General features: G+C 44.7%; 1 protein-coding gene across 1 annotated transcript in view; it reads left to right on the top strand.

The window, feature by feature from the left end:
• Positions 1-12,669, top strand: part of LOC109914039 (insulin-like growth factor 2 mRNA-binding protein 3) — a 56,697-nt gene that overhangs the window by 38,181 nt on the left and 5,847 nt on the right. Inside the window, exons 8-12 of the mRNA XM_048614426.1 lie at positions 119-241; positions 775-894; positions 4,938-5,012; positions 6,731-6,862; positions 11,355-11,468. Of these exons, the coding sequence (XP_048470383.1) occupies positions 119-241; positions 775-894; positions 4,938-5,012; positions 6,731-6,862; positions 11,355-11,468 (564 nt within the window). The remainder of the gene's footprint in view (positions 1-118; positions 242-774; positions 895-4,937; positions 5,013-6,730; positions 6,863-11,354; positions 11,469-12,669) is intronic.

Genomic DNA, 12,669 nt, shown 5'->3' with positions numbered 1-12,669 from the left:
GTGTAACACTGCTGGATCTCTCTGAGAGTACCTGCCCAGGTGTAACATTGCTGGATCTCTCTGAGAGTACCTGCCCAGTGTCTCTAAAGTGCTAATTCATAAACTGTTCTTTTCTAAGCTCCAGGCAAACTTGATTCCTGGTCTCAATCTGAATGCTCTGGGCTTGTTCCCACCTTCCTCATCCACCATCCCGCCTCACCCTGTTGGAGTGGCACCAGCAACACCTTACGGTCCCTACATGGTGAGTGACTTATTGAGAGATTCACGTCTACCCACTTTGTTTAGGAGTGAGACCTTTGATCAATACAAACCTGGGAGGATTGTAGATAGTCAGGGAAGAACTTTCAAAAGGAAATTAGAACTTTAATTACAAAGAAAATACTGAGAGAGTGATGGAGGAAAGAGTGGGGGAGCAAGACTGTTAAAAAGGCAGCAAATGTATTGTAGGCTGCAAAGCCTCCTTCTCTGCTCAGAGGTCATTTTTAAGATGGGATTGAGTCCACGTGAGCAGCACTGATAAAGCAACACATCTTCCAGTGTTTGTACCTATTGAGTCAATGGAAATTATCTTCCAATGAAACCTGCCATGTGTGATTATGTCAAAATTGCAATCAGGCACTATGACTTCCTCAGTTGGATTTTGGAAGATGCAAATCAGAGGCTACGTTTTCAGCCTGTTTTGGGTTTTCTTGTTAAGATTCAGCCTGAGGGAAATCTATTTAATGGATGATGCTGAGCTTTGGCCAGGAATGACAATGCGTTTGATTTGTGCAGCAAACCTCCGATCCTGAGACAGTCCATGTCTTCATCCCAGCCCAGGCTGTGGGTGCCATTATTGGAAAGAAAGGGCAACATATCAAGCAGCTTTCCCGATGTGCAGAGGCTTCGATCAAGGTGAGTACGTTTGCATTTTTCCATTTGTTCTCTAAGGTGATGACGAGTTTTCTTATCTTAAAGGCTTTGTTAGCAAGTGAGTTGGGAGGGCAATAGGTGTCACTTAGATTGTGGGGACTGGAGTTATACCTGGCCCAGAATAACAATTATCAACATACAAATTAAGAGCAGGAAGAAGACATTTGGCTCTTAAAGCCTGCTCTGCCATTTGCTAAGAACATTGCTGATCTGATTGTGACTATCTGTCTACCACCTATAATTGCCTTGTTAATCAAGCATCTGTCTAAGACACAAAAAAATTGCAGATGCTGGAATCCAAGGTAGACAAACTGGAGGCTGGAAGAACACAGCAAGCCAGGTAGCATCTGGACAAAAGGAGAAGTCAACTCCAAAACCTTAGGGAGAAGTCAACGTTTTGGGTATAACTCTTCTTCAGGACTGAATGTGGGGGTGGGGGCGGGAGGGATGGGCGTGGAATGGTTGTGATCAGTAGACATTGGTGGTAGTTATGACCTGGTTGGTCGATGGGAGGGACGTATCCAGTTGGTGGCTGGAAGGGAGGGTCAGAAGGTGGAATGGAAGGGAGGAAGTGGGGCTGGAAGGGGAGCCGGGGAATGGATGAGAAGGTTATTTGAAATTGGACAATTCAATGTATAGTCCTCCGGGCTGTAAGGTGCCCCAGTGGAAGATAAGGTGGTGTTCTTCAAATTTGCATTGCGAGTCGCTGCGACACTGGAGGAGGCTGAGGACGGACATATCGAAGGGGGAGTTGGGCAGGGAGTTGAAATGGGCAGTGACCAGGAGGTTAGATTGGCCATTGTGGGCCAGGCGAAGATGCTTGGCGAAATGGTCACCTAGTCTACGTTTGATCACACTGATGTAGAGAAGACCACATCAGGAGCACCAGATGCAATAGACTAGGTTGGAGGAGATGTAAGTGAAGCTCTGTCTCACTTGGAAGGGTTGGTTAGGGCCCTGAATCAAGGTGAGGAAGGTGGTGAGTGGGTAGATGTTGTACCTTTAAGGTTACAGAGGAAGGTACCAGGCAGGTTGGAGTGGTTGGTGGGGAGTGTGGCGCAAACTGAGGATAAGGACAAGCTCGGTCAAGCGGAGTAGGGTGGTGGTGGGTGGGACGCTCCAGGAAGAAGCGGAGAGCCCTGAGACCATCCTGGTGGGGGATGGACATGTAAAGGGATTGCACATCAATGGTAAAGAGGAAGCGGCTGGAACCTGCAAACTGGAAATTCCAAAACTAGAGTAAAGCGTCAGAGGAATCACAGATGTACTTGGGCAGGGGCTGGACCAAAGGAGAAATGACTGAGTTAAGGTAGAAAGGGATGAGTTCTGTGGGGCAGGAGCAGGCTGAAGCAATGGGTCTGCCTGGGCAGTCCTGTTTGTAAATTTTTGGAAGCAGGTAGAAGCGAGCTGTGCGAGGCTGGGGAGCTATCAGCTTGGAGGCAGTCGGTGGGGAGATCACCAGATGAAATGAGGTTAGTGGCCGTGGTTGATACAATGGCCTGATGTTCCATGGTGGGGTCATGGTCCAGGGGAAACCAGGAGGAGGTGTCTGAGAGCTGGCGCTCAACCTCTGCAATGTAGAGGTCAGTACGCCAGACTACAACAGCACCATCCTTATCGGCAGGCTTAATAACAAAGTCTGAGTGCATGGAGTGCAGTCAGTTTGGAGGGAGATAGGTTGCATTGGCTGAGGGGGTGCAGAGAAATTGAGATGACCAATGTCACGTCGACAGTTCTCAATGAACAGATCGAGTGCAGGTAAAAGGCCAAAGGGAGGGGTCCAGCTGAAGGGAGAGTGTTGGAGTTGGGCAAAGGGGTCTGTGGGTCGGGGAGAGAACCCTTGTCCAAAGAAATGGGCACAGAGGCAACGTTCAACAGAAGTCAAGTTCAATGTCAGGTCATGCTCAAAATTCATCAAGTTGGGGTGCAGAGGGATAAAGCTGAGGCCTTTGCTGAGTACGGAGCATTTAGCATCGGAGAGTGGAAGATCAGGAGGGATTTTAGTAACACCTGACAGGAGGTGATGTTTAGGGTCGGGATGGACTCAGAGGGGAGGGGAGGAGAGGAAGGTTCCGGAGGGCCATGGGTATCTCTTGAGTTGTTGCATCTTGTATGCCTTGATGCCAGAAAGGAAAAGAAAAAGTTTCTTGTTACCACGGCAAATGAGCTGGAGGATGAAGTGGAATATGAGTTCCCTGATTGGAGCTGTTAATCTGATTCAATCAGGGAGCCCTGGCTGACAGATATAAACAGGAGCGTTGGACATGCTGTTCACTCAGAGCTGGCTCTCCATGTGTAAACAAAGGGTGACTGGGTGATGGGATACCAACCTCTGCGGAGTTATTTAATGTCCCTTGTGATTTTAGAAATCTCTATAAGGTCAGGCCTCCTACACTCCACAGAAAAAAGTCCCACCCTAGCCAGCCTCTCCATAAAATTCAAACCTCCAGTCTCAAAAACATATTTTGCAAATCTTTTTTGCACTCTTCCCGGTTTAATAACATTTTTCCTATAGCTGGGTGAACAGAATTGTATGCAGTACTCAATGTGGCCTTAGCAATATCTTGTACAGCCATAACATCACATCCCAACTCCTGTACTCAATGCTTTGAGGATGGAGGCCAGCATGCCAAACACCTTCTTCTACCTGTGATGCCACTTTCAAGGAACTGTCTGCCTGCACCCCTAGGTCTCTCTCTTTGACACCACTCCCCAGGACCCTACCATTAACTGTGTAAGACCTGCTCTGGTTTGTCTCAACAAAATTCAACACCTCACATTTATCTGAATTAAACTCCATCTGCCATTCCTTGGCTCACTGGCCCAGTCGATCAAGATCTCACTGTGCCCTTAGATAACCTTCTTCACTGTCCACTATACCACCAATTTTGATGTCATCCACAAAATTATAAACCATGTCTCCTATATTCTCATCCAAATCGTTTATATAAATGATGAACAACAGTGAACCTGGCACCGATCCTTGTGGCACACCACTGGTCAGAGGCATCCAACCTGAACAACGACTCTCCACGACTTCTGTGTCCTACCATCAAGCCAATTTTGTATCTAGTTGGCTAGCTCCCCCAGCTTCCATGGGACCTAACCTTACTAACCAGTCTACCATGCGGAACCTTATTGAAGGCCTTACCAAGGTCCATATGGTCAACGTTTACTGCTCTGCCTTCATCTATCTTCTTGGTTACCTCTTCAAAAAAAGTCAAATCAAATTTGTGAGACACAATTTCCACACACAAAGCCACACTGACTTTCCTGAATCAGTCCTTGCCTTATCTACTTAATCCCATCTTGGCTTCACTTCCTTTATATCCTTTATTGGTAAATAAAAGGAACCTAGTTAGAGTTAAACAGCTTTGGGACACCCTCAGATTGTGAAGAGCATTATAGTGTTGTTCAGAGTTATGAGGGGATTTTGTTGAGCAAATATGGAGAAATATTCCGCTGGCAGGAGTTTTGGTAACCAGATGATATAATTGATGAAAGAACCGCAGTGTGATAAGAATTTATTTTTTGTGGAGCTGTTTGTTATGGTCTGGAATACACTGCCTGAAATGGCAAGGACATGAATGTTCTCAATGACATTGGCATCCTGGGTCTCCCACATCCTGCAACTAGGTTTTAAGATTTGAATCCTTGTTTTCAAACCACTCCATGGACTTGCTGCTCCCTACCTCTGTAACCAAAACCATCTTACAACTGTCTTGAGATCTCCAATTCTGGCCTTGGGTTTTAACCACTGTACAATAAACTCCCTCGTCCTACGCTCTGGAACTTCCTGTGCAAACCACTTTGGAAATGCTCCTTTAAAGCTACCTCTTTGGCCAAATCATTTGCTATACAATTGATGTCACAAATTGGCAGTTACATTCCAATGAAACACCATGTGCTGCCTGTATTTTGTGGCAGGTGCTACGTAAAGGCAATGTGTTATGGCTGACACAAAATGGAAGTGGTCTGACTGTAGCTTCAGGCTAGGTGTAATTGCTTAATATCTCTCATTGCAGATCGCTCCAGCAGAAAGTCCAGACACCAAACAGCGCATGGTGATCATCACAGGACTGCCAGAGGCCCAGTTTAAGGTAAAGAAGAGACAACTCCGTAAGAATGAATAAAGATAATTACCATCAATACCATGTCACTGCTGAAAACTTGACCGATATCATCTCACCTTCTTAAATTGAATTTGTTTTGTTTGCTTGAAACGAGTCCCATTCTGACCAATCAGTTAAAGGTTTGGAGATTTTTATATTTTTAAAGAGTGGTTTGTCAGGGCAGTGAGTGCTGGGTCAGAAACAGTGGTGGAGGCAGAATCTGTGATCACTGTGAAAAGGAATTTGGAAAACTGTTTCAAAGATGACATTTTAATGTCAGACTATTGGAGAAATGACAAAGGAATGGGACTAAATGGATGGCTGGTGGGTTGAATGGTCCCTCCTGCTTGGGAAGACACCATTGTTTTACAGCAAGGAGCATGGGTTTAGGATTAATGTAAACTGTCTTAAACTGTTATCCCCATTCTGGAATGTTGGGGTATATCTCCCTTTCACTTCACCCCTTTCTTCCTCTCACTCCACCCATTTCTTTCTACCTTTACTTGTGTCCTTTTCCTTCACTCGTTTTCTCTTCTTCTATCTCTCTCCTTTTCTCTTTCCTTTCTCTCTCCCTCTTCCTCTCCGCTCTGCCCCATCTTCCTCACTATTCAACCCTTTCCCTATCCCACTTACTGACATATGAATTGGGAGCAGGAAGAGGCCATTCAGCCCCTCGATGCTAGATTGCCATTTAATAAGATTATGGCCGATCTGATTGTGGCCTAAACTCTTCTCTAATTTCTGATTCCCTTATCAATCAGGAACCTCTCTAACCTGCCATAAAGATATTCAATGACGCAATCTTCTCAGCTCTGTGGGGAAGAGAATTCACAGACTAACAACGCTCCAAGACGGAAGAAAATTCATCCTCCACATCTCTGCGTTATATGGAAAATCCTTTATTTTTAAATGGGATTGCTTTTTGTACTAGTTCACTCCCCTGTCGCTCTTTCACTCTTTCTTGCTTCCTCCCTGTTCTTCTCTTCTCCCATCCCCGCTCCTCCCATCCCTGTAGTTGTAAGAATTCCACATGAAATTGTCTTGTGCCAGATTGACACTTAAAGTGGCACCAATCAACAAAACTGGCAAGCTCCTGTAGATTAGAGCCTTTGTACCGCTGTTTGATGAGGCATCAGTTTGTTACCGAGAGGGGGCACGGTGCATCAGTGGTTAGCACTGCTGCCTCACAGTGCCAGGAACCCAGGTTCGATTCCACCCTCGGGCGACTGTCTGTGTGGAGTTTGCACATTCTCCCTGTGTCTGTGTGGGTTTCCTCCAGTTTCCTCCTATAGTTCAAAGATGCTCTTAGGTGGATTGGCCATGCTAAACTTCCCCATAGTGTCCAGGGATGTGCAGGCTAGGTAGATTAGCCATGGGAAATGCAGGGTTACAGGGATAGGGGTAGGGAGGTGGATCTGGGTGGGATGCTCTTCAGAGGCTTGGAGTGACCTTCATGGGCCGTTTGGCCTGCTTCCATACTGTTCAATGATTCTGTGAACTTCATGCTCTGCTTTCCATTGGTGTGAACAACAGCTGAGGACAAAATTGAATTTCCCTACGCTGGTGGTCAGGTTACACATGGGGAATAGGCACATTTGAGAGTTACCGGCACATTCCACCGATGTCAGTTAGCAACAACAGGGGAGATATGGCAAGGACACACAGAATTGTTTAAATGACATATTTTTGTTCTCTCCTTCCCCCAGGTCCAGGGCAGGATCCACGGAAAGCTCAAAGAGGAAAATTTCTTTGGACCCAAGGAAGAAGTCAAACTTGAGACGCACATTAAAGTAGCTGCCTCAGCAGCTGGCAGAGTGATAGGAAAGGGAGGCAAAACTGTAAGGGCCGGTGATGGTTTGTTGCTGTTTGATCTTGGATTTGAAAGGGGGAGTAAAGGTGAAGCAGATAGAAGCTGTCTGACGTGATCTTTAGAATGGATCAGTTCATTGCCAAATCAGAAGAGGAATGTAAGACCATACAGAATAAAAACAGAAATTGCTGGAGAAACTCAGCAGGTCTGGCAGCATCTGTACAGAGAGAAACAGAGTTAGTGTTTTGAGTCCGGCATGACTGGTGTTCCTAGGAGGAGTCATATTGGACTCAGTGTTAACTCTGCTTCTCTCTCCCCAGATGCTGCCTGACCTGCTGAGTTTCTCCAGCACTTTCCGTTATTATTTTGGATCTCCAATATTTGCAGTATTTTGCTTTGTTTCACCATAAGGAGCAGGATTAAAGCACAGCCTTCATTTCGAGCCTGCTGTGCTATTTAGTGAGATTGTGGCTGATCTTATATCTCTGCTTCCTTCAACATCACCATAATCCTTGATTTATGTTGCATTTAAAAACCTATTGACCTGTTTCCCCCCGCCGAGTCTGCTCAATGACTAAACACCCGCAAAGACCCAGAACCTACTGTGAGAGGAAATTTGTCTTCATCTCAATCCTGAATCAGCTGACCCCTTACTCTGAGACTGCAGCTCTTTGTTCTAGATTCTCCAGCCAAAACATGTTGCCCTATCAGGCTTCTTAAGCGTTTAATAAATTTTAGTGAGAAAAATTCACTTCCTTCAGGAAACCAGGGAACACAGTCCCAATGGGAAACAGGGTCAGAGGTCATTAAACTTGAAGTAGCTTTTCCAACATCAGTTGCTACACACAGTTGTAATAAAACCCATTGAAAATGAACATCATTAGCTGTAAAGTAACTCCATTTATTGTAATACCCTTAACTTTTACAAAGGACAGAGGAAGGAAAGGGTTCCTAATCTATTGCTACGTAGCTCAAACTATACCCTTTCAAAACTTCTAAGTGCACACCCAATCAATCACAGTTAAAATAGTCAAAAGACAAACAGTTTAACATATGCTCTGGCTACCATGGTGTAATGGTGAGCACATTGGACTCTGAATCCTGTGATCTGAGTTTGAATCTAGGTGGTGCCTTCTTCCTGGTGAAGGGACTGACGAGCCTTGGAAAGTCCGTCGTTTTATCCAAATATTGATTGGAAACTTTTTAGTTGTAATAGTTTAGATGGAGCGGATTTTGTCCAGTGCGTGCAGGAAGGATTCCTGACACAGTACGTAGATAGACCAACACGAGGAGAGGCCACTTTGGATTTGTTGCTTGGCAATGAACCGGGCCAAGTGTTAGACCTATTGGTATGAGACCATTTTGGCGGTAGCGATCATAACTTTGTTACTTTTACAATAGTCATGGAAAAGGATAGGTACGTACAGCAGGGTAAGGTTTATAATTGGGGGAAGGGTAATTACAATTCTGTTAGGCAAGAACTGGGTAAGATAAAATGGGAACAGATGCTGTCAGGGAAGAGCACCATTGAAATGTGGAGATTGTTTAAGGAATGCATACTGTGTGTACTCGATATGTTTGTCCCTAGCAGGCAGGGAAGATGAGGTCGAGAGAGAGGTTCTCAAGAGAGGTCGAACGACTGGTTAAGAGGAACAAGGATGCTTATATAAGGTTTAGGAAACAAGGAACGGAAAAGGCTCTAGAGGGATACAAGTTAGCTAGGAAGGAGCTGAAGAAAGGGCTTAGGAGAGCTATAACGGGGCATGAGAAAACCTTGGCAGATAGAATCAAGGAAAACTCCAAGGCTTTTTACACGTATGTGAGGAATAAGGGAATGACCAGAGAAAAGGTAGGGCCGATCAAGGATTGTAAAGGGAATTTGTGCATGGAGCCTAAAGACAACTGAGAGGGACCTAGTTGTCGAGGAGGACAATGTGAAACAGGCTAGTAGGCTGGAGGAGGTTGATGTTAGTAAGGAAGATGTACTAGGAATTTTGAGGAACTTGAAAATAGATAAGTCCCCTGGGCCTGATGGGATTTATCCAAGGATTCTATGGGAAGCGATGGAAGTGATTGCAGGGCCTTTGGTGATGATCTTCTCGTCCTCATTGTCCGCGGGTATAGTGCTGGAAGATTGGAGAGAGGCAAACGTTATTCCCTTGTTCAAAAAAGGGAATAGGGATAACCCCGGAAATTACAGGCCAGTTAGTCTCACGTCAGTGGTGGACAAATTATTGGAAAGGGCTCTGAGAGATAGGATTTATGATCACTTGGATAGGCACAGTTTGATTCGTGATAGTCAGCATGGATTTGTGAGGGGTAGATCATGCCTCACAAAGCTTATTGAATTCTTTGAAGAGGTGACCAAACACGTGGATGAAGGTAGAGCAGTGAATGTGGTATACATGGATTTAAGTAAGGCGTTTGATAAGATTCCCCATAATAGGCTCATGCAGAAAGTAAGGAGGCATTGGATAGGGGGAAATGTGGCAGATTAGATTCAGAATTGGCTGACCCTTAGAAGACAAAGAGTGGTAGTGGACGGAAAATATTCAACATGGTGCTCAGTTACGAGTGGTGTACCACAAGGATCTGTTCTGGGTCCTCTTCTATTTGTGATTTTTGTAAATGATTTGGATGTAGGAGTGGAAGGGTGGATTAGTAAGTTCGCAGATGATACGAAGGTGGGTCGAGGTGTGGATAGTGCGGAGGGCTGTTGTAGGTTACAAAGGGACATTTAAAGAATGCAGATCTCGGCTGAGAAGTGGCAGATGGAGTTTAACCCTGAAAAGTGTGAGGTGATTCATTTTGGAGGAACAAATTTGAAAGCAGAATACAGGGTTAACGCAAAGATTCTTGGCAGTGTGGAGGAGCAGGGAGATCTTGGGGTTCATGTGCACAGTTCCCTGAAAGCTGCCACCGAGGTGGATAGAGTTGTTAAGAAAGCGTATGTTGTGTTAACTTTCATTAATAGAGGGATTGAGTTCAAGAGCCGTGAAGTTATGCTCCAGCTATACAAAACCCTGGCTCGGCCACATCTGGAGTATTGTGTCTAGTTCTGGTCGCCTCATTACAGGAAAGATGGGGAAGCGTTGGAAAAGGTGCAGAGGAGATTTACCAGGATGTTGCCTGGAATGGAGGGAAGGTCTTACAAGGAAAGGTTGAGAGAGTGGGGTTTTTCTCTTTAGAACGACGAAGGATGAGAGGTGACTTGATAGAGGTATAGAAAATGATCAGAGATATAGATAGAGTGGACAGCCAGAGACTTTTTCCTAGGGTGGAGGCAACTATTACAAGGGGGCATAGTTTTAAAGTGAGTGGAGGTAGATATAGGGGAGACATCAGAGGTAGGTTCTTTACTCAGAGAGTGGTTGAGGCGTAGAATGCATTGCCAGAGAGGGTAGTGGAGTTGGCCTCATTAGGGGCATTTAAGCGGCTATTAGACTGGCATATGGATGATAATATAAGGTAGGGGTGGAGGTTAGATAGACCTTAGGTTTAGGGTAAAAGTTCGGCACAACATCATGGGCTGAAGGGCCTGTACTGTTCTATGTTCTATGTTCTATATGCTTAGAGCGGAAAATGAATATAGACAAGGTAAACAAAATTCCAAAGATCTAAAGTTCAGACCATAAGGTGGTAAGTTATTTTCTCACAATCCTTTTGATTTTGGCAATAATACACACTGTTTTCAGTACAGAGACAGTTGTTCTTTGATTCAGCAGTTAATCAAGTAGACCTAGGTCTTTTCTTGGTTTAGGACAGTATTTTTTAAGCTCTCTTGGTTTTTCTGTCTTTTTCCCACAAGGAGAGGGAGGGCGGATAGATGGATGTTTTCTGTTTGGAGGCTTTGGATGTTTTTCTTACTGCTGCCGTACACTTACAGCTTGTAAAATCTGCAGCTTGACCATTCAGAGGGCTTTTGACAAGCAGAATTTTCTGAACTCAAAAGACTCAGTGTCCCTCACTTATGAAGTCTATTCCTCACCCCTTTGAAAAGCAACATAACATCAAAAAGCTCAAAAACATGCAGCAATTGATTTTTAATTTTCAACAATCTCCTGGTATTTCCGCTATAGATGTGAAAGCTAACTTTCCGTTTATAATCCCAAAAAAGAAAATACATGGTCATTTGGTGTGGTCACACCTTCAGCTCTGAACTCTGAATTTCCTTCCCATAACTCTGCCTGTCCATCTATTTCCTTCTTTGCAATGCTTGTTAGAAAAGCCTCTGACCAAATCTGTAGTTATCTGCTCTAATATCTCCTGATGTGGCTCAGTGTCAAAATTTGCTTAAGGCACCCTTGCACATGCTTTGGGATATTTTATTTCATTAAAGGTACATAATAAATACAAGCTGCTATTAACCAATCCTGTGCCTGGCTCAGGAGTCCTTGCCATTTATTGTGTGTTTATGCCTATGCGTTAAAAATGAACAAGTTGAACTGACTGTGATTGTTGAGAACTCATTGCAGTATGATTCAACCTAACACTCAATCTCTGTGGTTCCTTTGCTATAGGTGAATGAGCTGCAGAATCTGTCCAGTGCTGAGGTTGTTGTGCCTCGAGATCAGGTCCCAGATGAGAATGACCAAGTTGTCGTCAAGATCATCGGTCACTTTTACGCAAGTCAGGTAAGCACCCTGCCTCCAGTGGGTTCCAGAAAGCAAATGGACTGTACCCGTTTCTACTCAGCAATGTAGGTGATGGCCAGTCACTGGTTCAATCCTCAGGGCAATGCGGGACCAATCAGAACCAATCTGCCTGACTTAAAATTTAAACAAAGCCTGCCTGTCAATTGTCAATCATCATTAAGTCAGGTACGCTGCATGGCAGTGCCTCAACCAGAGTCCACTTGTCAACCAATCATCAAGAGATCCTCTCATGCAATGCAACTGCTGGTTGGAGTACAAGATGAAAGGCTCTGGTGAGCTGTGTCTTTTTCTAACGGTCTCAAATTCTGTACAACCAACTGACTAATTATTGAATTCTATTTTGAAGACCTCAATTAGATATGTTTTCACCTGATTCTCGGGCAGAACAGTTCAGATCATGACCACATGCTGTGTAAAAACAAAGTTGCTTCCTGTAGCCATTGCTTCTCTTGTTAATCCTCTTAAACTGATTCTTAGCCAAGAGGAGAGGTTTTTCCCCATCTACTTTGTCCAAATAGAACATAGAACAGTAGACCACAGGAATGGGCCCTTCGGCCCACAATGTTGTGCCGAACATGACGCCAGATTAAACTAATCCCTTCTGCCTGCCCTTGGTCCATATCCCTCCATTCCTTGCATATTCATGTGCTTATCTAGAAGTCCCTTAAATGCCTCTATCGTATCTGCCTCCATCACCACCCTGGCAGTGCATTCCAGACTCTTACCACACTCTGTGTAAAAACACTTGCCCCTCTCATCTTCTTTGAACTTTCCTCCCACTCACCTTAAATGCATGACCCCTCATTTTAGACATTTCAACTCTGGGAAAAAGACACTGGCTGTCAACCCTATCTATGCATCGCATAATTTTATACACTTCTTTCAAATCTCCCCTCAACCTCCACCGCTCCAGAGAAAGTAACCTGAGTTTTTCTAGTCTCTGCTTATAGCTCATACCCTCCAATCCAGGCAGCATCCTGGTAAACCTTTTTTGCACCCTCTCCAAAGCCTCCACATCTTTCCTGGAATGTGGCAACCAGAACTGAGCACAATACTCTAAGTTAACAAGGTGCAGAGCTGGATGAACTCAGCAGGCCAAGCAGCATCAGAGGAGCAGGAAAGCTGATGTTTCAGGTCTGGACCGTTCTTCAGAAAAAGGGGAGGGGAAGAGAGCTCTGAA

The sequence above is a fragment of the Rhincodon typus genome, chromosome 30 (genome assembly GCF_021869965.1).
Source record: "Rhincodon typus isolate 14 chromosome 30, sRhiTyp1.1, whole genome shotgun sequence".
In the NCBI taxonomy this organism is placed as follows: Eukaryota; Metazoa; Chordata; class Chondrichthyes; order Orectolobiformes; family Rhincodontidae; genus Rhincodon; species Rhincodon typus.
The sequence above is the reverse complement of the archived record's forward strand: the minus strand, read 5'-3'. Positions and strand labels throughout refer to the sequence as shown.